The 27,741-nt window shown below is 36.9% G+C and overlaps 1 protein-coding gene across 1 annotated transcript; it reads right to left on the bottom strand.

Annotated features, from left to right (window-relative positions):
* Positions 1-940: 940 nt before the first annotated feature.
* Positions 941-5,482, bottom strand: LOC113346635. The gene is made up of 7 exons (XM_026590107.1): positions 5,081-5,482; positions 3,815-3,872; positions 3,052-3,132; positions 2,842-2,874; positions 2,462-2,701; positions 2,236-2,377; positions 941-1,883 (listed from the first exon to the last, which is right to left on the bottom strand). The coding sequence occupies exons 1-7, from the start codon at positions 5,263-5,265 to the stop codon at positions 1,414-1,416; spliced, it is 1,209 nt and encodes a 402-aa protein (XP_026445892.1). The 5' UTR covers positions 5,266-5,482; the 3' UTR covers positions 941-1,413.
* Positions 5,483-27,741: the final 22,259 nt, after the last annotated feature.

The raw sequence follows: 27,741 nt of genomic DNA, 5'->3' as shown, positions 1-27,741 counted from the left end.
TTACTTTTCCCATTTTTGGAAGTTGTTTTTAAATTTTCCACCTAAACTGATTTCTTGTTTTCTCACTTCTAATAGTTATTTTCTCAAATATTCAAAAAGTTTATTTCTTTACGTGCATCCAAACAAGCTAGAAAACAAGTTAAGGTTTCAAATTTATATTCTGAGTTGAAAAAAGACCCTTCATATCTGTCTGGTAAACACTATTTTAATGAATTATCAGCCCATAATCCATTACGCAGATTATAATGGATTCCATATACGTTTGGTAACCATTATAATAATTGCTTATTTTAATCATAATTGAAAAAATTCATTATTTCCATAAACACGAAAAAATTGTTTTGAAAATTTATTATAATCAATTATTTTTTTCTAAGAAACTCAAATTGAATTTTTTTCTCTTATTTTCTTAAACTATAAGAGAGATACAAGAAACAACATGGGACTAAAAAATATCGTAGATCATTGTTCTTTCCTCTCCTTTTTGTGATCATCATTCTAAGATAATCAATTATTTGAAAAAAAATGTTTGAAAAAATTTATTTTGAAAATGATTATATCAAAATCATTTATCAATTTATAATCATAAATAGATAATCATAAATTTTACCAAACAAGACCATTACATCGCGTACGATGGATCATCAGTAAATTTATAATCATAAATAGATAATCATAAATTTTACCAAACAAGACCATTACATCGCGTACGATGGATCATCAGTTTCGTAATCCAGTAGTATAATTCTTAAGAAGGATTAACTTCACCATACTCATGCCGTAGAACCGCATTTTGGTAGACAAGGGAGAAGAGGGTGACTTAAAAGGAATAAAAAGCACCAAACATTTAGACCGAAGGGGAAAGATATAGGAAAAGATAATCACGCAATCCATTAAAGACTGACAGCAAACCTAACGAGAAGTATCAAAACAGATAACATTAAAAACGAAAAAACACATGTTCTGCTCGGTGCTTTTATTTATGTTTATTTTTCTCAGTGTTAAGATAAGCTCTAACTAACCCAAGTTACACGACCAAACCATCTACATACTGTTACAGTCTTAATTCTTTTCTTCTTATTTGTCAAACCGATGACCATTTCCAACCTTGTAGAAGGTAAAAGCTTCTTCAGCAGCCTAATATATATCTTATAATTATAATGCCTGTACAATTTGATGCCAGAATGAAGGCCACAGAACAAGCCCACTGACTATTATCCTTATTCTATATTAGAAAAAGAAAAGAGTGAAACAAATAAAAAATAAAAAGATACCTCAATTCTCTCTGCCTGCCATTAGGTTTAGACTAGGTGCAACAACAGCATAATTTGCTTGTGAGCTTTTGAGTCCAACATCTTCATCCTGTAAATTTCCACGCAAGTTTTTAACGGCCTTTCACCAACATTTAGAATCTCACAACCTCGAGCGTCGTATGCATTTGATAGGATTGAAAGGAGAGATTTTACGAGATGACGAACTAGATGGCTTCATATCCCAACCCTCGATGTTCTTCGGAACACATACATCAAAGAGGATCTGGCCTAGGACGCCGTGTGCATTTAGTGCCGGAAGCTTCTGTAAATGGATCAACTCTTCCTTAGGCTCATCCTGCATTGATCCCATACCCCTATCTTCGAGTTCCACTGAGCTTGGTAGGAAGAAGTGGTCACTAGGATCAACAGCAACTCTCCGAAAGCTTTCACATGAAGTTGCTGTGGCTTTCTGAAGGTTATAGACTGATTCAGATACCCCCACATGGTTCCCTTCTATTCCAGTTTTCTCCCCTTCAAGTTTTGCGAGCCTTCTAGAATATATGAATGCTGCCTTCCCGAGCAATTCGGTAACAGCAGCCTTATAATCAGCTGGGTATTGCCTGTAATGACCTGAGCGCACGGCGAATCATATTATTAATAAAAGTGGTCTGAGAAACTATACATTAATCCAAGAAACATCAGCTAACCGTCTAGACTACAATTTACAATCACTCCTTAAATGTTCTACTGGCAGATCACTCCTGTTTTTCGTATACACAAGTTTCCTTATATGATTTATCTCATATTCCCATGTATCAACCCTTTCTGTTCAGATTACAATCCACCCCCTTACAGGTTCTACAAGCACATTATTCCCCTATTCTTCGTAAAGATATGTTTTCCTTTTATTCCACGTATAAACTCCAAATAGGTACAACAATACTAATACTAAAAACTAATAAACCAATAAGTTTATACATACCTACGTGAGGAGAACTATTCCATTTCACTAGTTTAACATCACCGCCAAGGTCTTGTAAGCGTTGAGCAAAATTGCAAATTACTGGATATGGAGCAAGTTCGTCGTCCTCTGAGCATAATATGAGAAATGGCGCCTCCATGTTCTGAAACATATTGAAGCTGCAAATTAACTGGAGAATTAAATTGGAAACTTCGAAACTCAGAGTCAGATGAGGGAGAATACATACAACCGATGCATACAAAGTCTGCCAATAATCAGCGCGTTCTGCTTCAAATCGGTTTACGAAGAGAGTGTCTAGACCAGAAGCAATTCCATTTGCAATCCACGACATGATTCTCGGTGGATGAGACATTTTAAGAACGGTGGGGTGAAGAACAAATTTAGTTCCAACATCACTGGTAAAATCTACAGGACAGGAGTCGTAAATTTGACCAGAGATACAGTTCCTAACCAGTTGATAATCATCCTTCAAACAGAAAAGAGCAAATACTGAGATATGCTAAAAATAATTAAAATTTCCGAAATTAGCGAGATTATTAATGTTAAAAAAAAATCAAAAGCATAACATGTACACAACTTAAGCAACAGACCATGTATAAGCCTTACCAAATCATTTTGCGCACACTTTCCATCGATTATCTGCAACAATTTGGATTTTATTAGGTTATTTGTATGACAGCCATCAAAACAGAGACATAATTAATCCTAGCATTACAGTAATTTTACAGTAAGTCAACAAGATAGAGAAAACATGTTTATGCAAAGCAGAGAAAAATCATACAGCCGTCAACGTTGTTCAAACTTTGTAAAATTTACCTGTAGAGCTTTGTACATGCAAGTTTTTGGACCACCAGAAAAAGCTGCAAAGACTACAGGGCATGGCCTAACCTTCAATACCTGCAATTAAATTTTTTGAGTGAATCCGTTTACCAAGATGAGAGCTAAATCATTACGATAACAGCTTGTTATAAAACCTAAGAAACAGAAACTTTGGACTCGTGATGCTCTCCGAATTTGAAGTCTGAGAATGACGAACAATCTTGGAAATGAGACTGTTTCGAGCATTTACAAGGGGACAACAATTTTTGACTTTCAAATTACCAAATTTTGTAAATACCAAGTGCTTTTTGGCTAACAGATGCAACAGAATGAGTGAACAATGTTTGAATACCAAGGACTCTTAAATTAGGTATGAAACCAAACCCAATTGCAAAACGAGTTCGTATCATACTCGATTTGAGATTTCACACTCTCAAAATGAATACAGGATTTGAGAATGAGTATACAACAAACTTGCTCTAAAATTGAGTTTTACTTTCCAACTCATTTTGAAAGTGTACATGTATTACAAAATCAACTTCAGAACCAGTAGCGCTTCTGAGGTGTGGCCAGGTTATATAAAGCGATTGCTACCTCAAATTGCCAAAGAAAGCAATTTCAGATGGCAATCTTGCCAAAAAGCTATTGGTAGCTATTGTACTGTGGTTCTTTGGCAATTTAGGATCACTAGCCAGGCCTTAATGAGGTGAATAGATGTTCGCCTGATGAGTTAGATTGATAACATTGTTCAAAGACTAACCTTAATGAGTTCATTGAGGATTGCAGATGCTAGTGATGCCGCCTTATCAGGAAACCATCTGCATAAACATACCACATTAAACAGTCATTTTCCCAGAAATACAAAATGAATCATTTTAATGTTTATACCTATTAGTGGAAGGAAGAACATACAAAGACCCAAGCTTTTACAAGCTTATCAGCAAAATAACTCAAAAGACAAGAGCAAACTCATTATCTAGAAGCAAAACTTAAGAACCATATAGGTATAAGATTCCTTCTACTCGTACATAGTCTGAACTACATCAGAGAACGCTGATATAAATATTTAGCAGTGAAAAATGTACCCATTCATGTTTACCAATGCAAAGAGTTGTACAATCAACAGAATAATGTTATAAAGTCACATATGTCTGGGTCATGCAAGTGGCGCCATAGCCAAGACAACATTATCGTCATCAGTAAGGGAACAAATGATCTCTAATTTATTCTTCTCCTTTCTCCACGAGAACTAAGTGGCATTCCATTAATCTTCTGTACCACTGACACTTAATACTTGCGGGATACAGTCTATTACCACCTTAAGTTTGCATGCTAAGTTTGGGATCTTGAGAATTAGTCTGAGTTCATATCGTCCGTAAAGTTTAACGAGCAAGACGTTAGTACTTTCCACATTTTCTCTATAGACCCACATTTTCTTTTTTGCAAATATATCAAAGACTCCATTCAATAACACCCAAGAAACATTAAACAAATTTTACCCAAGTACACAATAGTAATTGATCCTAAATGTGCACTTAGTAGAATTCACACTTCAGAATTATACAAAAGGAAACCAATTTCTATTCTCCTTATCCAAAAGTATATCTCAATCACTCGAACTGACAAAAATTCAATCAATCTATAAACTACCACAAAAAAGTCTCAATTCTAAGAATTCCTTATCAATTCAGTAGAACTATAGTAATCATTAGACACCCCAAATTTCACCCGACCCGGATCTTCATTTTCTACGCCTGATATTGACCCGAAATTTTGAAGAGGAAACCAATATGTTTCAGTCGACTTGATGGATTTACTGAAGAATTAGGGGTCATTTATACTAGTACTTAAAATCTAAATTAGATGAACTTGTATCTATATGATTGAATTTGATCAAAATTTGAAAATTTTCGATATAAAAAAAGAAATTGAGGATACAAAGACGAGATAAAGATAATTGAAGCAATACTGATAATAAAGGAAAAAAAAAAAATTTAAAACCCAGATTGAGTAAAATTGAACTTACAGATTAAGAAAATCAGGATGACAAACAAGAGAATTCCAACCCAAGGAAGAGTACAACTTAACATAATTCTTCAAGTTCTTCTCTTGACTAGATAACCAAGCAAAAACCACAACAATCCCTTCAACTTTCTCTCCATCATCAACAGCTTTTCTTCCCCAATAAATTTTACCACCATCTCCCCACATCTCTCCTCTTCTTCTTATCCAAAATTCAGCTCACAACACAATAATCTTATTACTATTTACAATACAACCTTAGCTTCACTTACAAATAAACCCTAATCTCTTAAAAACAGATCTTAAATTTTCATGGAAGAGCTCTGCAACTATGGATATAATGCAGAGTTCCAGTGATAAACCAACACAAGTAGAAGAGAGAGACGGAGATGGTTGAATGGAAAAAGAAAAATGAACTTTTTATGTGCATATTCTTTTTAGCGGCTTATATTAATCCTGGTTGATGCTAAAATGCGCAGGATGCGGTGGGACTTGGTAATTATTTACGGGTTTCCTGAATTTGAGTGCGTAATTATGAGTGTACGCACCAAATGTGTAGGTTAGTAGAGAGTTGTCGTTATCCAGCACCCAAAGAGACCCATCCGATAGACGTGTGACGGAGAAAAGATATGGGAGTGTAGTTTTGAGCTATCCTCCTTCTCCAGTGTGATTCAACCGCGTGGAATTATGAATGGCCCACTGACCGTTTGCATGTAACGATAAACTTGGTTGATTCATTCATTGTTATCGGTTGAACGGCAAATCTTTACGCGCGGTAGAGCGTTTTTATCCTGCTGCCTGCAGCATCAAAACCATCAATTTCAATAGTTGGTTACCAATATGATGTTGCTAGATTAAAAATACTTAAATGGGAGGAGAAAATTATTTGCTTTTTTCATCTCATTTTTGGTATTTTATGTCATTTTCATTATGTTATTATAAATTGTGTTAGGGCTGTTGTGGGAGTTGGAACTAATTTTTAACGTGTTCTCAATGATGGAGAAACACTAAGAGGTTTGTGTATTTATATTATCAAGATTACAAAGGATACACAGAATATAGGATATACAAAAATTTCCTAGATTACACAGATTTCCTAGATATTCAATTACTAGGATATAGAATATACAAAGCTTTCCTAGATTACACAGATTTCCTAGATATTCAATTAGTAGGATATATATCCGTATAATAGGAAAGATACACAAACCATCGTGACTTAGTCAGTCACGGTTGCTATATGTCTAACACTCCCCCTCGATCTGAGCGGGTTGTCAATGACATTGAGCTTAGAGCGGAGTCTGCAAAAATGATCCTTTGGAGTAGCTTTAGTAAAGATATCTGCAATTTGACCCGTAGATGAAACAAACCGAACAATAAGTTGTCCTTCCTGAACTCGCTCGCGGACAAAATGATAATCAATTTCTATATGTTTTGTTCGACCATGAAATATCGGATTCATTGTGAGATAAGTAGCTCCCAAATTGTCACACCAAAGAGTAGGAGGAAAACGAATAAAAGCTTGTAGTTCACGAAGAAGAGATTCAACCCACATCAATTCAGCCGTTGCAATGGCTAAACCACGATACTCAGATTCCGTACTGGATCTGGAAACTGTCCGCTGTTTACGAGAACTCCAAGAAATAAGATTGGAACCAAGATAAACACAATATCCACTTGTAGAACGACGATCAAGATGGTCACCTGCCCAATCAGCATCAGTATATGCGGAGAAACTAAGATGCAAATCTCGTTCAGGACGTAGAAAAAGACCAAAGGTAGATGTATGTTGCAAATAGCGAAGGATACGCTTGACGAGAATCAAATGAGCTTCCGTGGGTTTATGCATAAACTGACATACCTTATTAACTGCAAATGAAATATCCGGTCTTGTCATGGAGAGATACTGAAGACCACCAACCAAACTCCTGTACATGGTAACATCAGACAGCAAGGGACCATCAACCGGATGCAAGTCAGTGGACGTGCTGAAGGGAGTGGTTACCGGTTTAGCTCCTTGCATATTGGCACGAACAAGAAGATCCTCAATGTAACGACGTTGCGAAAGAAACAATCCATTAGAAAGTTGGGTGACTTCTATGCCAAGAAAGTATGACAGCGAGCCTAGATCCTTAAGAGCAAATTCGTTATGAAGATCAGTCATAAGAGATTGAATACACGTCATAGAAGACCCCGTTAAGATGATATCATCCACGTATACCAAAAGAAATATCACACTCTCAGCGGAACGACGAATGAACAAAGAGGTATCAGAGACCGAAGTAACAAAACCAAGTTTTTGAAGAAAAGAGCTGAGACGAGTATACCATGCACGAGGAGCCTGTTTGAGGCCATAGATAGATCGATGGAGCTTGCAAACATAATCAGGAAACTGAGGATCTTTATAGCCAGGGGGCTGTTTCATGTAGACCTCTTCATGTAGAATGCCATTAAGAAAAGCATTTTGAACATCAAGTTGGCGAATAGGCCAATGATAAGACAAAGCCAACGTCAAGATAATACGAATAGTGCATGGTTTAATAACTGGACTAAAAGTCTCACCGTAATCAATACCTTCCTGTTGATTAAACCCCTTGGCAACTAACCTAGCTTTGCGACGTTCAATAGTGCCATCAGGTTTCCTCTTAACACGATACACCCATTTGCAACCAATAATGTTCTGGTGCAGAGGAGGCCGAACCAGAGACCAAGTCCCATTCTTCCGAAGCGCATCAATTTCTAGGTCCATCGGAGGAATCCATTTGGGGTCAGGTTTTGCCTGAGAATAGCAAGTTGGTTCAAACAAGTCATCAGTGAGCTTAGTGTGCGCATAAGCGAGGAGAGCTTTCTTCCTGAAAATACCATCTTTGCCTCGTGTTATCATTGAGTGAGAGTTAGTAACAGTCGGCTGTAGTGGATCGTTGACAGAAATAGTACGAGAAAGCGGCACAGTTGCTGACGATGACGAGGTATGATGAGTGCCAATACCATCAGGTGAAGCTACAGGCGTAATATGTACTGCATGGGAATCAGTTGCTGTAGGCGTAACAGTGGGTGCAGTCACAACTGGGGACTGATCAGGAGAGGCAACAGCAGGTAGAATGGAAGCAACAGACTGAGGAATGATCGATGTCTGTGGTAGTGCAGAGATGGTAGCGTCAGCTTGTAGTGAAGGTGCGGATGCAGGAACTTGCAGAGACGTTTGCTAAGGAACGACAGTGGCAGGTTCTGAAGCTGTAACAGTGGAATGTGGCTGAGCAGACGTAATAGGTGCAGCTGAAGTGGATCCGCTAGGTAACTCAGTTCCATGAAGCCACATATTAGCAGTAGAGTTCAACTGAGACAGTATGGTAGGAAAAATAGAGGAGGAAGATGGTGAAGAAAATACCTGTAAGGACGACGGTGACGGAGGTAGCTTATCAGGGGCAGCAGCAAAGGGAAACTTGTCTTCAACAAAGACAACATCACGAGACCAGTAAAAACGAGTCGTAAGTAGATGAAGGCACTTATACCCTTTGCGATGATCGCTGTAACCAAGAAAAACACAAGGAGAGGAACGAGAATCCAATTTTGTTCTACCATAAGGTCGAAGATGTGGAAAGCAAAGACAGCCAAAGGTGCGCAATGAGAGATAGTCAGGTGCACGATTAAACAGAAGTTCATAGGGATATTTTGAACCAGTTGGAGTAGAAGACACTCGGTTCATAAGAAAAGTAGCTGTAAAGAAAGCATCATACCAGAAGGATGATGGAACAGACGCTAGAGACAAGAGAGTAAGACCACTTTCAACAACATGACGATGGTGACGTTCTACTAAGCCATTTTGCGCGGAAGTGTGAGGACAAGAGAAACGATGATGACTGCCATTAGCTTGCAAAACTTTAGTGAATTTTTGATACTCACCACCATTGTCAGACTGAAAAACTTTGATCTTAGTGTTAAAAATATTTTCGACATGTTTAGAGAATGTAATGAAGATTTGTAACGCATCAGATTTAGCATGCATGGGGAATATCCAAGTGTATCGACTAAAAGCATCAACAAACAATATATAATAACGATAACCTTCATTGGATAAAATAGGGGAAGGTCCCCAAACATCTGACACAATCAAATCTAAAGGATGATCATAAACCATAGTACTGGATTTAAAAGGTAATTTATGACTCTTATTCTCTAAACAAGAAGAACAAAGTGAAAACTTAGAATTGGAAACTGGAAGACGATGATGACGAACAACTGATTGAACGGTACGGAGCATTGGATGGCCCAAACGGTGATGCCAGATTTGAATGGAAGCACGTTCACCAACGAGAGCTTTAGGAGAGACATGCTGAAAAGTGTATAACCCATCACGAAGCTGACCCCGAAGTGCTACCTCCCTCGTAAGTCGATCCTTAACAAGGAAAAAATCATCACAAAATTCAAAAACTACATCATTGTCACGACAGAATTGAGATACCGAGAGCAGATTGTGGGACAAATGCGGAACATGTAGTACATTAGACAACACAAACTTACGAGTAGGTGTTTGTAGAACAGCATTACCGGTATGAGAGATAGAGAGATTTGCACCACTAGCAGTCTTAATCTGATCAGGACCTGTATACTCATAATGAGTTTGAAGATTACCAAGATTATTTGTCATGTGATTGGTGGCACCACTGTCAGGAAGCCAATCATGAATGTTGATAGGAGTGTGGGTGGCAGTATAGGCAGCACGATGTCCAGACGATGAGGAGTGACTTTTACCACCTCTTGCGGAGCCATGCTTTGGTGGTGGGCGGCGCGGAGGATAGTAGTTCTGATCGTAACGCTTCCAACAGTTCCGTCCATCATGATAGGGTTGTAAGCAGATCTGACAAATAATAGCTGGTGTGCCGTTCTTCGTGAGAGGCACATCACTGGGACGATGGGTACGCATAATATTCGCCTCATGTGATGCAGAAAGTAGTTTGTTTTGAGCAGTAACACGAAGATCATAAGATAAAAGTATGGATTCAAACTGATCAGTAGTAATCAAACTCATAGTTGTAATTAGAGAACTGACAATACTCTCATAGGTTGAATCAAGTCCTTTGAGAACATAATGGCAAAACTCAGTGCTAGAAATCTTATGACCACTAGCTGCAAGAGAATCAACGATGTTACGAACTGATTGGATGTAGTCGGCCATGGATAAGTTACCTTTGGTAATGGTTTGAAGAGAAGACTTTAAGTGAACAAGTGTAGCATCAGTTTTAGAGGCAAAAAATTCCTCAAGTTTAGTCCAAACCTGAGAAGATGTCTGACAGGATTTGACCTTAGCCAGAATAGGAGATGACAGTGATGATAAAATCCATCCAAGGAGAAGCTTGTCGGTGCGAGTCCAAGAGAGAAAACTAGGGTTTGTAGAAGAGTTATCAGTTTGAGCAGGGGGGCACTTGATGGAACCATTGACAAAGCCTTCAAGACCATAACCTTGCAAGTAGGGTAAAAACTGAGCTTTCCACAGGAGAAAATTGTTGCCATTAAGTTTTTCCGAAATAGCTCCATGAAGTCTAGCAAAAGGAATATCAGACCATGATGAGGATTCATCAACAGAGATAGTAGTTTTAGTAGTTGTAGTCGAATTTGGTGTCATGATGACTAGTGATTGAAAAAAAAGGATGATCAAAAAGAAAGAAGAAAAACAACAGGCCCTTGGATTAACCAAGGTGATACCAAGTTGGAACTAATTTTTAACGTGTTCTCAATGATGGAGAAACACTAAGAGGTTTGTGTATTTATATTATCAAGATTACAAAGGATACACAGAATATAGGATATACAAAAATTTCCTAGATTACACAGATTTCCTAGATATTCAATTAGTAGGATATAGAATATACAAAGCTTTCCTAGATTACACAGATTTCCTAGATATTCAATTAGTAGGATATATATCCGTATAATAGGAAAGATACACAAACCATCGTGACTTAGTCAGTCACGGTTGCTATATGTCTAACAGTGGGAGACTTACAAATTCGAGCTGTTATGCGCAATACAAAAAACTACACAAGCAATGAAATACAATGCGGAAAAATACATAACTATGACGATATAGAAAACAATCACATAACACCAAAGATTATGTAGAAAAAACCCTCTGAGGTGAAGGGTAAAAACTACGGGCAAGCCATATAATGAGTAATGACTTACACACAATTCTCCCAATTTGGGGATAACAACAACTTCAAGGTGCATATAGCATTTGGATAACCACTAGGATGGATCAACAATTCATTCACCTAAATAGGTAAGATTCACTATCAATTGACAATAGCAAGAGTAAGAGATACTTACTACTAGGTTTGAACAAACGCTAGATTTTTTTCCCTTTTGAAGAGATGTGGAAATTGAACCAATCTTCGCCACAACAAACCAAACAGACCCCTGAAAAGAACCCTTCCTCCTTCTTCAAAGATTAACTCAAATCCCACCAAAAATGGTGGCTTCACCTTCCTCTCTAGCTCACTCTATCTACTGCCTCCTCTATTTCTCTTTTCCCACAAACAAGAGAAGATAAACCCGTGAGAATGAAAACATCTCCCGATGCCTTTTGTTATAACCTAACAAAGGCACCTGCTACTTGGCTCCCTCAATTGGCTAAGGGGCATCCATTGCTAGACCACCATAAGAAGTGACTGTAGCCCAACAATCTCCCCCTCACGAATTATGGAGAGGTACCCGTCACCACCAAGCCTGCCCTGCTGCAGAAATACACATACTTGTACCTTGGTAGCGACTTTGTTATCATATCAGAACCATTGTCATCTGTATGGATCTTCTCAATGTGCAAGACCTTCTCATCGAAAACTTTTTGTATCCACTGATATCTAATATTGATGTGCTTGGACCTCGAGTGAAAACTCGAATTCTTGCTGAGACGAATGACACTCTGGTTGTCATAGTAAACAATGAACCTTTTTCCCTTCACACCGAGTTCTCTAACAAACCTCTTCATCGATATCACCTCCTTGCAACTTCTTGTAGCTTCAATGAACTCTGCCTCTGTAGTAGACAATGTCACACATTTTTGTAACTTGGACTGCCAAGACACAGCTCCCCCTGCATAGGTAAATAAGTAACCCGATGTAGACTTGAGACTGTCTTAAGCACCTACCCAATCTGAATCTGTGTAACCTACTAATTGTGGTTTATCACCACCATAGCACAAACACATATTAGAAGTACCCCTTAGATACCGTAGTATGCTTTTCACTGCTTCCCACTGCTCCATACCAGGATTGGATTGAAATATGATTACCACTACAATTGCATAAGCTATATCTGGTCTTGTACACACCATGGCATACATCAAACTACCAATTGCGGACGCATAAGGAATTTTCTCCATCTTCCATTTCTCAACATCAATCATATGACATTGATTACGAGTTAACTTAAAATGGTTTGCAAGTGGACAACTTACCGGCTCAGCCTTGTCCATGTTGAATCTTTTGAACACCTTCTCAATATATCTTTCTTGTGATAGCCACAACTTCCTTGCTTTCCTATCACGAGAGACTTGCATGCCAAGAATATGCTTTGCTGCACCCAAGTCTTTCATTGCAAAAGACTTGCTCAAATCTGACTTCAACCTGTCAATCTTTTTCTTATCTTTGCCAAAAATTAGCATGTCATCAACATATATAAAAAGAATAAGAAAATCATCATCAGCAAATTTTTGAATAAATACACAATGATCTGAATTTGTTCTCTTGTACCCATGTTCCTTCATGAACGATTCAAACTTCTTGTACCATCTTCTATGAGCTTGTTTCAAACCATGTGAATTATTCTTTATCTTGCACACCATATGTTCTTTTATTTTGAATTCAAAACCCTCGTGTTGTGCCATATACACATCTTCCTCCAACTCACCGTGAAGAAATGTTGTCTTGGCATCTAGTTGTTCTATCTCAAGATCCAAAATAGCTGTTAATGCCAAGACAACCTGAATATAAGGAAATCTCACCACTGGTGAGAAAATCTCGTCAAAGTCAACACCATTTTTCTGCTCAAACCCTTCACTACTAAACGTGTTTTGTAACTTGGTTGTAAGTTACCATCTTCAATCCTGATTCTTTACACCCACTTGTTCTTCAGAATTTTCTGATTCCCGAGTTTATCAACCAAATTAAAAGTGTCATTCTCATTCAAAGATCTCACCTCTTCTTACATGGATTTCAACCACTTCTAACTTTCGGGAACACTAAGAGCTTCTTCATAAGACTCTGGTTCACCTGCATCTGTGAGAATCACATACTCATGTGGTGTATACTTTGCAGAAGGTACTCTAGGCCTGCTGGATCTTCTCGGGTTGTTTTTGTTGCACTTCTTGATCAACATCACCCACTAGAACATCTTAATGAGCTTCATCATCATGATTGTGTTATTGTTCTTCATTACCATTACCATCAACATCATCATCACGTTATTCAAGAGAAGGAACAACTGGATTTGGATCCAAGATCATGTCTTGTTAAAGCTTTGGAATTTTGATCTTCTCAAAATCTTCAATAGTTTGGTCTTCAAGGAATATTGCATCCCTACATCTGATAACCTTCTTGTCAACTGGATCCAAAAATCTGTAACCAAATTTCTTCGTTTAGTAGCCTAGGAACACACACTGCTTCGCTTTAGCCTCAAACTTTGATCTCTGATCCTTTGGGATATGAACAAATTCCCTGCAACCAAACACTCTCAAGTGATCATAAGTAGGCTCTTTGTCTCTGCGTACTTTCTCTGCTACTTCTCCATATAATGGTATTGAAGGAGATCGATTGATCAAGTACACAAAATTATTCATTGCTTCACCCCAAAAATGCTTCTGCAAATTGGAATGAGATAACATGCACCTAATTCTCTCAAGAATAGTGCAGTTCATCCTCTCTGCAACTTCATTATGTTGTGGAGTCTTCGGTACTGATTGTTCATGTCGTATACCCATGCTCTTGTAATACTCATCAAGTGTCCCAATATACTCTCCCCCGTTGTCAGAACGAAGGCACTTCAAGATTCTACATGTTTCTCTTTCCACCATGATGTGAAACATCTTGAACACGGGAACAAAATCATCTTTGGTCTTGATTGCATATGACCAAACCTTCCTTGAAGCATCATCTATGAAAGTAACAAAATAAAAGGCACCACCAGGTGTTTTGACCCTTAAAGGACCACATATGTGACGGATTGGAAAATTACGTCTGGGTGCGCAGGCCATAACTTCCCTGGTGCGCCATGATGATAATGCTTACCGGGCCTTAAAGCTAGGCAAATGCACGTTCATTTGCCTTTGCAAGCATGCTCGTGGAGCATGATGCAGTAAACTCATCTTCCACAACGTTCCAACTTACCCTTATTTTGCAAACGGTTTAAAGCCTTGAAGGCTATGGGTGATGCATCATACGTGCGTCACTGGCTCTCGAGTCTTGTCCAGGCATAGGACATGCCTTGAACTTACGCATGGGCCATTACAGGCCTAATACCCACTCTTCACTTAGCTTAGGCATTGTTGAAAGCATGCACTTGTCTTGCTCGTGCCAAGGGTTCATCAATCAGGATCATGCCGTACTTTCCTTAGGCTTATGCAAGCTCCGCTACTTGCATACCGATGTAGCTTACTTTATTGTCCATGCCCAATTCGCAATTGGTGCATATGCAAACTCCTTGTAGCTTGATAGGAAGTATGAGCATCTAGTGAATGGTATGCAACTAGCCTCATCAAGTGTGACCACAACCATCTCTAGCATCGCAATACCGAGCCAGATGATATGAGAGGCCAATATGCCGCAATCATCTCGCAATTAGATGATATGAGAGACAAAGTGATGTACTGAAAATGTTGCAACTCATTGCAGCTACCTAAATACCCTTCCCTGTTCTAAAGGTATCAATCACAGACCGAGTTCATCCTAGAAGGAACAACAACTTAAGCCAAACTTGTTTACAAGGCCGTGGCCAAGCAATAATGCTAATGACTACACAGGATTACGCATAGTCCGTATAGGCCGTTCCGTCAAAATCCACAAAGGTTGCGCATTATAGAGTCCGCGATATGGAATAGTGATGCCTAAGCATCAAATTCCCTATTTGCAAGACTACACAGGATTACGCATCATTTATACTCTTTCGGCTAAGCTATGAAGCTTACTTGGTGCATAGTCCGCATATGCACCTTCAACCAACTACCCCTCCCTATATATATTTCTTGACATTTCTACAACTTAGAAAATGGGAGAGGATTGACATTCACCAAGTACCATTTTTTAGGTGCTTGCTTCACTATTCATGGTCGTTGCCATGTATTCCTGAATAACCGACAATGATTGCTAAGGTTTTTTTTCTGTAATGCTCAATGATCGCGCAACACTCGTTCTAGCTATTGCACAATGATTGTGCAACACTTGTTCTGGCTATTGCACAATGATTGTGAAACACTCGTTCTACCGGCTCGCTCTGGCATATTGCACAATTGTTGCAATATTGGCTCTAGGCCGATTGTATACCCTATATTTTTTTTTCTTCACATTATTGGGTCTGGTTTTACCCTATAGCTAATTACATTGTTAATTTGGGTTGTTGTTGGGTCGCTTATTTTTCCTTATCATAAGTTATGACACTTGAGTAAATATTTATAAATCCTTAAAAAATCCTTTTCCTATCATTTAGTTAAAATGTATGATGGAAATAGTCAACTAACTATGTTTTGACAAGTAAATAAATTGGAGGAAAATCAAAGGACATTTAAATTAAAATAAATGGAATTTTTTATTATGAGTATTATTGTCATTAGTGTGTATAATTATAAAAAGAAATAGTGTAAAAGAAATGGAAGAGTTATAAAAAAATGAGAAGGAGTTTGAGAACCAAAGGCCAAAAAGAATGAGAAGGAGATGTAGCTTGGGTTTTTTTTAGAAAAGAAAGATATGGAGAACCAATAGGAGGTTGTAGCTAAAAAGGTAGAATGTGAAACCCTTTCTCTTTTGGCATTTTCTTTGGGTGTTTATTTTGTATGATTTTGTATGTTGAGTTTCAGTAATTTAATCGCATAAATATATATCTCCTATTGATGATCAGGATTTTCCTATTGTTAAATAAAATGATTAGATATCTATGGTTCAATTCTGAGAAAAATATACCACAAATTCACCGTTGAATATTTATTTGAATTTGGGTGATAGTTTCTGAAATTCTGGACAGTTTCGTTTTGCTGTGGATTTGATGTTCTTAGGCAGCCTTAATGATGTTAAAATGATTTTAGGTCTTAACAAAAGTTGTAGATAAATGTATTATATTTCATTGTGATTTAGGTTTTCTTAATTTTAGACTAATATGAATTTATGGTGAATAGTTTGGTAAAATAATGTTGTCTGCCTAGATTTTGTAATGCGTTTGTAAAACCAATATCTTTTGATTGAGCCGTTAGTTCCATGTGAAATTTGGATATGTTATGCATTATGGTGTCAGGAATGTTCAATAAAATTTTTAGGTAGATCGGACAAAGGTATCATTACGAAACCTATAACGTACATTTCTGTAGTTAATGTGTTTGCTTTAATGGTTGAAAGAGTTACATCATTAGTTGGGTTGTGAACTTATGACTTATTGATGAAGTGGTTTGGAATATCAAAATGTATATTGTATGATAAAATTATTTAATAAATAACTGGATATGCTTATTTGGATGGCGGTGCCCGTACCGAGGATACACGGATAGGTGGGGCACGACCCAAGGATACTCGTGCTACGATAGTGTGAATTTATAAATGAATGGATATATTTGTTTGAATGGCAGTGCCCGTACCGAGGATACACGGATAGGTGGGGCACGACCCAAGGATACTTGTGCAAGTGAGGTTGGCAGTCCCGTGCCGAGGATACACGGATAGGCGGGGCACGAACCGAGGATACTTGTGCATTTAAGATGAGTTGATAGATTGCGAGTATAGTTTATGAACATAAATATAATTAAATTCTTGAAGGTGCACCATATACTCTTGTTGTACACATTTTGTTTGATTGTTTGACATGTTTTGAAATATTTTGAGAAAGGGAATGCATTATATTGAGCTGTCATCTCACTCCAATTGACATTCCTTGTATATTTATGGAAGTTGGAAGTGGAAGCTATAAATGAGTAGCTTAATGATTGCATTGTTTTCTTGTATTGATAAGCGTAAATTTGAATTAAAAAAATGTTTAGTTGAAAGTGTTTTGAACGATGTTTAATGTATTTCATATGCTTCAATTAATGTATAAGAGTTTCAATTATGTTTGGTATAAAAGTAAATTAGCAAGAATAAATATATGCATAAGTCTCGTTCGACCCGTAATACTTTGTGTTCGGATCTCCATACGGGTTTGACCCTGATCCGTAACTCGGGGTGTTACACCAATAGCCTGCATAATGCACAATGGTTGCGCTGCAACGCTCAAGGCCATCTACCCAACTGGCCTAGTGCACCATTTGATGCGAGATTTGTCCTTTGGCCAGTATAGCTTACCAATGTGTCATAATGCGCCGTTATTGGCTCTAGGCCAATGTAGATTCCTCTTGGTGCCATATTGGCCTTGGCCAATATGCCCAACATAATGCGCCGCTCTTGGCGCGATATTGACCTTTGGAAAAATGCCTCTCACTACGCAACAAAAGATTTGGATGAAGCTTCATCTCGAGCCATGCTAAAAATACGCGGTATTACAACATACGTCAGAATGAACAAAATCAATAATACCATAATTGCGCTTGGGTAAAGTTTTATGAAAAGAAACTCTAGTTTGTTTACCAACTAAACATTGAGTGCACTTACTCAATTGCGTACCTTTCTCCTTTGGCAAGACTTGCCTTTTGGTGAGGATTTGAATTCCCTTCTCAGTAAGATGACCAATTCTTCTATGCCACAACTCGGAGGTTGAATCTTTGTCAACAACATTCAACTCACCTTTCAACACCTTCACTTATGTCTTATACAATGCGTCATATTTTTTGCCTCTTGCATTTGCCAATAACCATGGAGCCCTTGGTTAGCTTCCATTTGCCATCACCTAAGTGATTGTTGTGCCCTTCATAATCTAATACTCCTGGTGACATTATATTCAAACGAAGGTATGGTACATGTCGCACATTTCTGAGAACTAATGTGCAACCAACACTGGTCTCAACCTTCACATCACCCATTCCTACAATCTTCGAAACACCGTTGTTTCCCATTTTGACTGACCCAAAGTCACCAGCCTTGTAGGAGATAAATACATCTTCTTGAGGAGTAGCATGATAGGATGCACCTGAATCTATTATCCACTATGAGTCGGGAACTGCAGAACTCACACATGCATCATTACAGTCAGAGAAAAAATGATATCATCTTCTGGTGTGACAGCTGCAACATCCTTGTCTTGTTTATCATTTCCTTTCCCTTTCTTATGTTCTTTATTCAGCTTCCTGCATTCATTTGAATAATGACCTCTCTTACGGCAGTCCCAACATTCAACGTCTTTTCAAGACTTTGATTTACCCCTGGACTTTCTACAACCAACTTGTCTTCTATCTTTTCTTCTACCCCGATTCTCTGTAACAAGAGCTTCTGAATGAGATAATTATGATGATCTTCTTCTAACTTATTCATTCAGCAAACTGTTTGTTGCAATAGTCATGTTCAACTTCCTGTCTAGAGCAGAGTAACTAAGAGACATCCTCAATGGCTCTCAAATGTCTGGTAAAGTATTTAGCAAAAAATAAGCTTGAATCTCTTCAGGAATTATCAGATCCATAAATGTGAGATGATTCATGATACCTTTAATTTCATTTAATTATTGCGCCATGGAACTTCCTTCCTTGTACACCAACTTTCCAAGCCTTTTAAATAGTAGAGATGTTGCACAAGGAGATTGCTGGTCATATATCTGCTCTAACTTTTTCCATAAATAATATGTTAGTTTCTCACTGACGAATAAAACCAACTGTTTTACGGTTAGTAACACGCCAAACTTCTTCATCTGTGTTCTCAATCCTTACTCCCTTGCTCTCTATTGGACCATAGAGATCTTCACAATGTAACCAGTCTTCCATCTTTGCCTTCCATATCACATACTTCTCTCCGGTCAAAATAACCATTCTGTTACTAGTGCTAGCTTCCGTCATGGCACAGGATTAGCTCAACCTATAATACCATTTGTTGGGGGAGACTTACAAATCTGAGCCGCTATGTGCAATACGAAAAACTACATAAGCAATGAAACACAATGCGTAAAAATACACAACTACGATGATATAGAAAACAATCACATAACACCAAGGATTACGTAGAAAAACCCCTCCAAGGTGAAGGGTAAAAAATCATGGGCAAATCTTCCACTATAATGAATAATGGGTTACACACAATTCTCCCAATTTGGGGATAAAAACAACTTGGATAACTAATTTGCCTAATAACACTCACCACTAAGGTGGGTCAACAATTCATTCACCTAAATATGTAAGATTCACTATCAATTGACAATAGCAAGAGTAAGAGATGCTTATTACTAGGTTTGAACAAACCCTAGATTTCCCCCCTTTTAAAGAGGTGTGAAAATTCAACCAATCTTCACTACAACAAACCAAACGGACCCCTAACAAGAACCCTTTCTTCTTATTGAAAGATTAACTCAAATCTCACCAAAAATGGTAGCTTCACCTTCCTCTCTAGCTCACTCTCTCTACTGCCTCCTCTCTTTCTCTTTTCCCACAAACAAGAGAAGATAAACCCGTGAGAATGAAAACATCTCCTGATGCCTTTTGTTATAACCTAACATAGGCATATGCTACTTGGATACCTCCATTGGCTAAGGGGCATACATTGTTGGGCCATCATAAGAAGTGACCGTAGCCCAACAAAGGATGCTTTCTTTTTTGTTTTACTGAATGGAGCTAATGAACAACTTGAAGATTTATATATTCTTTGTTATCAAAGTTTGACGAGTATAATGTTGGATACAGACTCAATAATGAGCTCTAATTGTCACTCATATAGTGTATTCTGGCGATGTTATGTTGTTTGGGGTCTTAACCAAAGCAAGAATCAACTATATAAGTATTGCTCTACAACATTACTGCAAGTGGTCTGGCCAACAAGTGAACTAAGCTATAATTCTCAACAAAAATGTCTCTATTAAGAGGCAAAAGGAGGAGTTGCAGATGTGGGAGTTGTTGGATTAACTTCAACATAGAAGTCACTAACAAGCTGGTTAAGAAAAGATTAGGAAATTGATGTAATCCTAAGGGAATTAGAAGTCATCTAGTTCTAAGAAAAGGAAATACATGTAATAAGGTAATAGAACTAGGAAAAGGAATTCATAGTTCTATATATATATGCTCACCAAAGTTGTGGTTGATCATATGAGCAAGATTAGAGCTTGTGTTTAGTTTTGAGTGATTTTCTAAATATCAATAAAGAGAGTTGTCTTTATATAAGCTAAGTTTCATCTTGCAGTTGCCATTAATTGGTACCAGAGCTTGTCTACACCGAGCCATGGGAGACGAGAGCACCATCATACGTACAAGATTTTTCACAAGCACAGCTGAAGCTTAAGGGGGAGAATGTTGGATTAACTTCAACATAAAAGTCACTAACAAGCTGGTTAGGACAAGATTAGGAAATTGATGTAATCCTAAGGGAATTAGAAGTCATCTAGTTCTAAGAAAAGGAAAGACATGTAATAAGGTAATATGACTAGGAAAAGGAATTCATAGTTCTATATATATATACGCTCACCAAAGTTGTGGTTGATCATATGAGCAAGATTAGAGCTTGTGTTTAGTTTTGAGTGATTTTCTAAACATCAATAAAGAGAGTTGTCTTTATATAAGCTAAGTTTCATCTTGCAGTTGCCATTAGGAGTCACTAAAATAAACAACGAAGACAAATATCTGGATATTCAAATGCTAAAGCATGGGAATAAATATGCATCATAAAAATTTCTAGTTGATAAGGTTGGTGGTAAACTTGTAGGCTAGAAAAGACACTTTTATACACGAAGGACAATGCTAATGCAATCGTCATTTTCTCTTCTTCCTATTTATTTTATATATATGTGTGTAAGCTTAACCCAAAAGAAAATTAATTGTTATCAAGCTTAATCAGACAATAACAAATTTCTGGTGGGGCATTCAAGGGACCAAAAAAAGTTACATTTTCTAAAATGGGATTGGTTTATTACAAGTAAAGATTATTGAGGTTTAGGCTCAAGGTTTTATGAACGTCTCAACTAATCCTTAATTGCTAAACTGACATAGTAATTTTTACATGACTCTTTGGGGTTAATTGTTGAAAGCAGAGTATCATGGATGTTTCATTTTAGTAACCAAAAAAGCTACAAAAATTCTCTAACACTTAGATGCCATGTTAGATAGCATAATACTCTTAAAAGAGAGTTGTTTATGGATTGTGGGTGATATCAAAATCTGGATTGATCCATGAGTTTCCCTCCCTCGTTCCTGGATTTAGTCCTATCTACCCAACCAATTTAAAGAACTTTCCTTGTGAATGAGTTATACAACAAGTGGAAACTAGAATACTTAACGTATTTATCAATTGTTAGGACGGGCCAGTTTCATAATTCTCCCCTTTGGACCTGCCATTTCATATTTCCCAAATAAGGAACTCTATGCCGATAGGGGTTAAAACAAAAATTATAATAACCCGTAGGTCCTGTTAGTATCCTGGACAACGGAGAGTATAAGCGAATAATGTTTTAGCATACCTCTCAACAATTCTCGTTTTCCGCAAAACTTCATCTCAGATTCCCTCTGTCAAACGCAAAGTTAGTCTCTGACTCTACTATTCTTCACTATCCCGCCGATCTCTTCAAATTTCTCATATTGTTTCAATTTTGTTTGTGCAGTTCATCAGGTTGTTCAAAAAAGCATCGGACGAACAACAAAGAAGAAGAATATAATAAAACCTAAGTTTGTGAGCCTTTGGCATGTTTTGTATGGGTGATTTAGTGTTGATGCCTATTGAATAGAGAGGTTGAAGTCATCCATAAATCGGATAAATATTTTTTAACCCTAACCTCTATAAGAACAATAGATGTTTTCTGTCATTGATCTATCCAACTTTTGGCAGTGGAAGCTCATCAGTGGTTCCACCATCATCTTCTCAACAAGTATTATCACTAAGTCTATCACCACAACAATGAACTGGTTTCCCAAATTCATCGAACCAAAACTAATATCCACCTCGTACCTTCCCCCACTGAATTCGAAATTTATAATTTCCAATTTCAATTGTTTAGCATATAGAAATTCTAGAGAAAAATCAAAGAAGAAATCAAGATGAAAGATGTTAATGGAGTTTTCATAAGGTGTTTTAAAGTTTCAACCTAATTTTAGGAAGGAAAATAAAATAAAATAAAATTGAAACCACTAAAACCAATTTTGAGGACCAATAACAAGGATTGGAACGTTCACCATGGATTATTATGGGTGCACAAATTTGGACTCTCCAAAACGGGGATAAAAGGAGAATAAGAAGATCATAATTTGAGTTACCTCCCCTAGAGAAGATCATAATTTGAGTTACCTCCCCTAAGAGCATCCAGCTGTACGAAGCAGCTGACTCAGCTAACCGGGTTTGGATGGAAAAAGTGACGAGAGGGGGTTTTACTAATATTTGTTATGTAGGGGAGGTAACTCAAATTATGATCTTCTCCAGAAGAGGTAACGCAAATTACCCCGGAAAATAATAACCCATTCAATGCTTTTGGTTAGTTGGTTGACTAATTTGGTAGAAAAAAGTTGCCTAATTTAATGAAAAACAACTTATCTTAACTTGGTAATAGGTTTGTCCTTGTCCAACATGTCCTCAAATCCACCCCCACTTTATTGCATGAATACATTCTTGATTCCTGGTGACGTGCATAATTTATAAGATATGGAAAAGTCTCAAAGAGACTTTAGGTGAAAATAAATAAATAAACCTAAATTGAAATATTTTAATTCTGTTCTAAAGCTAAATATGCTTGGAAACTGATTCATTCTGAGAATGAGTTGTGGGACACCGTTCTCAAATACAAGTACTTTAAACATGATCATATGTTGCATCATCCTAAGAATAAAGACTCATCTTGGGTTTGGAAGTCTGTTTGTTATGGTCTAGAGGTTATTAGGATAATGCAATGCGAGGAGTTAGGAATGGTTATTTTTTCTAATAATGGATTAACAATGTTACTGAGCCTATTCGCATATCTTACCTTGATCCAAATAATGTAGCTGAATTCAATGATCAAGACACTAAAAGTTGGAATGAATACCTTGTTAATGCTTTTTCCACTCATGATAATTATATCAAAATTCTCTACAGTGGAATTTCCATATCCGGAGGAGCCAGGTTGGTTTGGCCTCAAGTGTAACACTCTTCAAAAAAAATTATCAATTTTGATGAATGTAGCAATACTCATATCATTCTTGATAATTTAATTGATGACTCTTCATCAAAATCATTAGAGGATGTTATGGATTTTTCATTTACTAATGAAAACTTTGTTAATATTTCAGGTACCCTGTGTTTAGCTGCTAATGTCGTTCCTGAACCAATTTTCAAACCGACATGTTCTTGTTGTTCCAGTGAAGGTCACAGACTCATACAATGTTTCAAGTACAAACACAAACTAAGGTATGTCAACAAACTGCAACGGAGAGCTAGTCGTTTGGAAAATGTGCTTAAACTTATTCAAAAGTCCGATCCTGAGGTACGCAAAGTTAACTCTTCTTATTCTAAAATATTGATTGATTCTAAGGATAAGGTAAAATCTCAAATGAAGAGAAGAGTCTGGGCTAAACGTTTCGTATTGGAGGATATTATCAATTCCGTGCAGGAATCTGGTGGTGAGAAATCTAACGCTCACTGCAAGACAATTTAATTGTGTTGAAATGTGCTTCTTGTCTCATGTGCCCTTAAAATAGACAAGAACTGTACACATCAGGGCTTTGGATCAAAATTGAATACTATTACTTGGATTTCCATCTATTGTGTGATCATCTTTATCTATGTCTCAAGTAATGGTATTGAAAATTTTGATCTACTAAAAAAAGGATTAAAAGTGACATTTTCATTCCATTTTAGGTTTTGTATATTCTGCTACGTGAACTTTTATGGTTCCGAAATCCGCATGGTAAATATCTTCTACTTCAAGACTCATATCTCTTTCACAAGAAGTTTTTCATGTTGAGCCACATATCTGTGTTTCACAAATACATTTTATTCATACAAATCATGGAGGCTCCAAGCACAACTGAAAAGACAAGGGTACCCAAATACACCACAATCTTTTATTTACCAACCTATAAGTCATCTACCGAATGTGATCATCTATAGACAGAGTCGAGAAAATACAACAGATTCGGTTCACACTTCATGTGATCGTCTATGGATACGAGATAGAGACAATACAACAAAAAGTTCACTTATGTGATTGACTACGGATACAAGATCGAGACGATACGACAATAAAGTGTGTACTTGATAATTGGTTCGGTAATGAACGAAACTCTATAGGATCAATATCAAGTATTACAGAGTTAACGTACTTGTGTATTTTACTTAATTATAATAATAATTATAATGCGAAAAACAAAGTAAAATACACAACAAGATTTTGTCAACCAGGAAAGCGCAAATGCAGAAAAACCGCGGGACCTAGTCCAGTTTTGAATACTCTCAGAATTAAACCGTTATACAAAATCTAATACCAACTTCATATAGTTGAGAACAAACAGACTACCCCTAGATACTTAGTTCCCTCAGTATCCCCGCGCCTTCGACTTCTAGAGTCGCGCACGTGAATTGGAAGTCCTTTGGATCGTATTCCAAACAACAAAGGAAAAATATGTTTGGTAACCTAACCAATCTTGCTAGAAAATAAGATGAGTTATTGACAAAGGCTCTTATGTTTAATCTAATAAACTCCTTTGTCTGGTTAGATCAATCTATCCAATGACTACCGAAATAATCAAGTTTAGATCCACACTCAATCAATATAGATCTCAAATACAAACTATAAAGCGATGTCGATCTCAGGCAACTAATCAATCAGATTTATCAAAGACAAACTGATTCTAGTTGGATCCCAGCCGATCAAGGTTTGTGCACTAAATCCACAAGATATGAAAACTAATAAGAATTCTTCTTCGTCTTCAAATCTTCTATTGCCTTGAAAACCTGTACAACAACACTTGAATCCTCTTCTGATCAATCATGCACAGAAGGGAGTCTGTTAACAATGGATTATCACAAGATGTCTTTAGATCCGAAGATGGTTCTAAAGATCCCGCCGATACATTTATCTAGTCTGAGTGAATCTTATATCAGAAGAGAAGATTCTCAAGAATAAACAAACTAGGTGCAATCAAAGTTTCAACAACTGTTAGTCAATCAAATCAATAATCGAAAACTAATAACACTACAATTATCTAGTTTCCCACCAACGGTACTCGTAGATCTTCTTGGTCCCACAAAAGTCTTTAAACGAGCGGTCATAAGAGATTTCACCTAATTAGGATACTTTTCTCTCTGAATAGACGGCTCCACCAGAAACAACAAGAAACGAATTTTGCCTGGCTCTTAGAATAGTTTGCACGAAATGCAAACTCAAGTATTTATAGACCAAGGTTGTTTGGACAACAAGGAAATTCCAAAACCGAAAATATTCTCAAGATATGCATTAAAGTACTAATTTAGATTTACTTATTTCCACTTAAATGCCAAACCTACAATTCTGAAAACTCTCTTAGGAAACTTCTATTATTAGTCTAGTACATTAGGTAATAATATTTTCCAGAGGATATGCTTTAATTGCTGGTAATTAAAACATATAAAATGAAAATCATAATTTAATGCTTTTCAATTTTTCAGACCAGAGATCACCTTAAGTATCAAGGAATATCTTTGAACAATAAATGATAAGAGTTATGTACATGTTCAAATATGTTGACATCTAGAAGTTTCTTAGCAAAACCTAATTCCAAGTTTCACAGAAAACTTACAGATATATGTGAATATTGGAAACTCGGTTTTGCTTGTTGGGACCGATTTTACCAACCTCACAATGTAAGTTGTGATCGGTTATACCATGTTTCCCCAACCAAGTTGTGAACGGTTACACCTTGCTTCCAAGAGGTAGCTTGTGATCGGTTACACCTTACTTCCTGAGTTAGCTTGTGATCGGTTACACCTTGCTTCCCAAAGGTAGCTTGTGATCGATTACAACTAACTTCCCAATTCATCTTGTGACTGGTTATACCTTGATTCCCAAAGTAACTTATGGCCGGTTACAACTTGCATTCCAATATAGATTGTGATTGGTTACAACTAGATTTACAATGAAGGTCATGAACGATTGCAAAAAACTATTTTATATAGGCTATGACCAGTTATACCATAAATCTCAACAAGTTAAGATAGGTTCTATCAAAGTCATATTCCATTGGTCATCCAAAAGATATTCAAAGAATAGAAAGACCAATTCCCTTTTCGATTATGAAACAAGTTCATACATCTACTTCCTTAAACTCGTGTAAAGATACTTAGTTTTCTATGATGAAACCATACCTATATAATGCACACATAATCAAATAATATATACAATAGGTTCTGTCGACATCGTACTTACGAAGTTCCAAAATATAAGCGTTCATACTTCGTAATATGTTTTTTCCTTGACACTTTGATCATACTATTATGACCAAGTCACATCACTAGAGTATTATATACAATATATACAACTTCGCATGTTATGTTTTCAATATAGCACGACTTGAAAGATACTTTAGGAACGGAAACAAGATCAAGTTAATATTACTAACATCAAGTGGAAGGATGATTCACATTCTTCAGGTCTTCGGAGTAATACTTGTACGTCTCAACGTTCCTAGACTTTCTAGTCTAACCTAAACGAAGTTGACTGTAGTATTTAATCAAGCGACTCTAGATGAGTTTTGGTACTAAAATATGATATCCAAACTTTGTTGGCACTACAACAAAACACACGTTTAGTGACAAAATTTTATGTGACCAATAAAATTTTGTCTACAAATCTAGTGTTTAGGAAGGAATATTTTTTTGGTCACCATATATATTTTTTACGCGACAAAAGGTAAATTTTGTCTTAAAAGTTGTCACTGAAAATTTTTGTGACAACTTGCTGGTGACCAATTTTATCTCTGTCTCTAAATATTTCTTTTGTGACCAAATATAGTGACCAATTCTGTCTCCGTCTCTAAATACTTCTTTGTGACGAATTATTTCGGTCAATAAATTGGTTTCTAGCGACGAAGAAAAATTATAGTCTCCAAACATATTATTGCTAACAATCCAAGACTTTTGTTCCTGAATGTATCTTACACCGACATAATTAGTTTGTTGTCGAAATGAATGCCCGTCAAATAAGGATTTTGCCGTTAGAACTATTAGTATCCAAACAAATTGTTGTCGCAAATGGAATATTTTATACTGACAGAAAAATGTTGGTCTCCAAAAAAAGTATTGATGACAACGTGTAACTTTTATCCCTATATCTATTTTTGCGGAAAAAATTTAATTCGTCCGAAAAACTATTGCTGGCGACGTGTGACTTTTGTTCCTATACCTATTCATGCAG

Source organism: Papaver somniferum, chromosome 2 (genome assembly GCF_003573695.1).
Source record: "Papaver somniferum cultivar HN1 chromosome 2, ASM357369v1, whole genome shotgun sequence".
Classification (NCBI taxonomy): domain Eukaryota; kingdom Viridiplantae; phylum Streptophyta; class Magnoliopsida; order Ranunculales; family Papaveraceae; genus Papaver; species Papaver somniferum.
The sequence above is the reverse complement of the archived record's forward strand: the minus strand, read 5'-3'. Positions and strand labels throughout refer to the sequence as shown.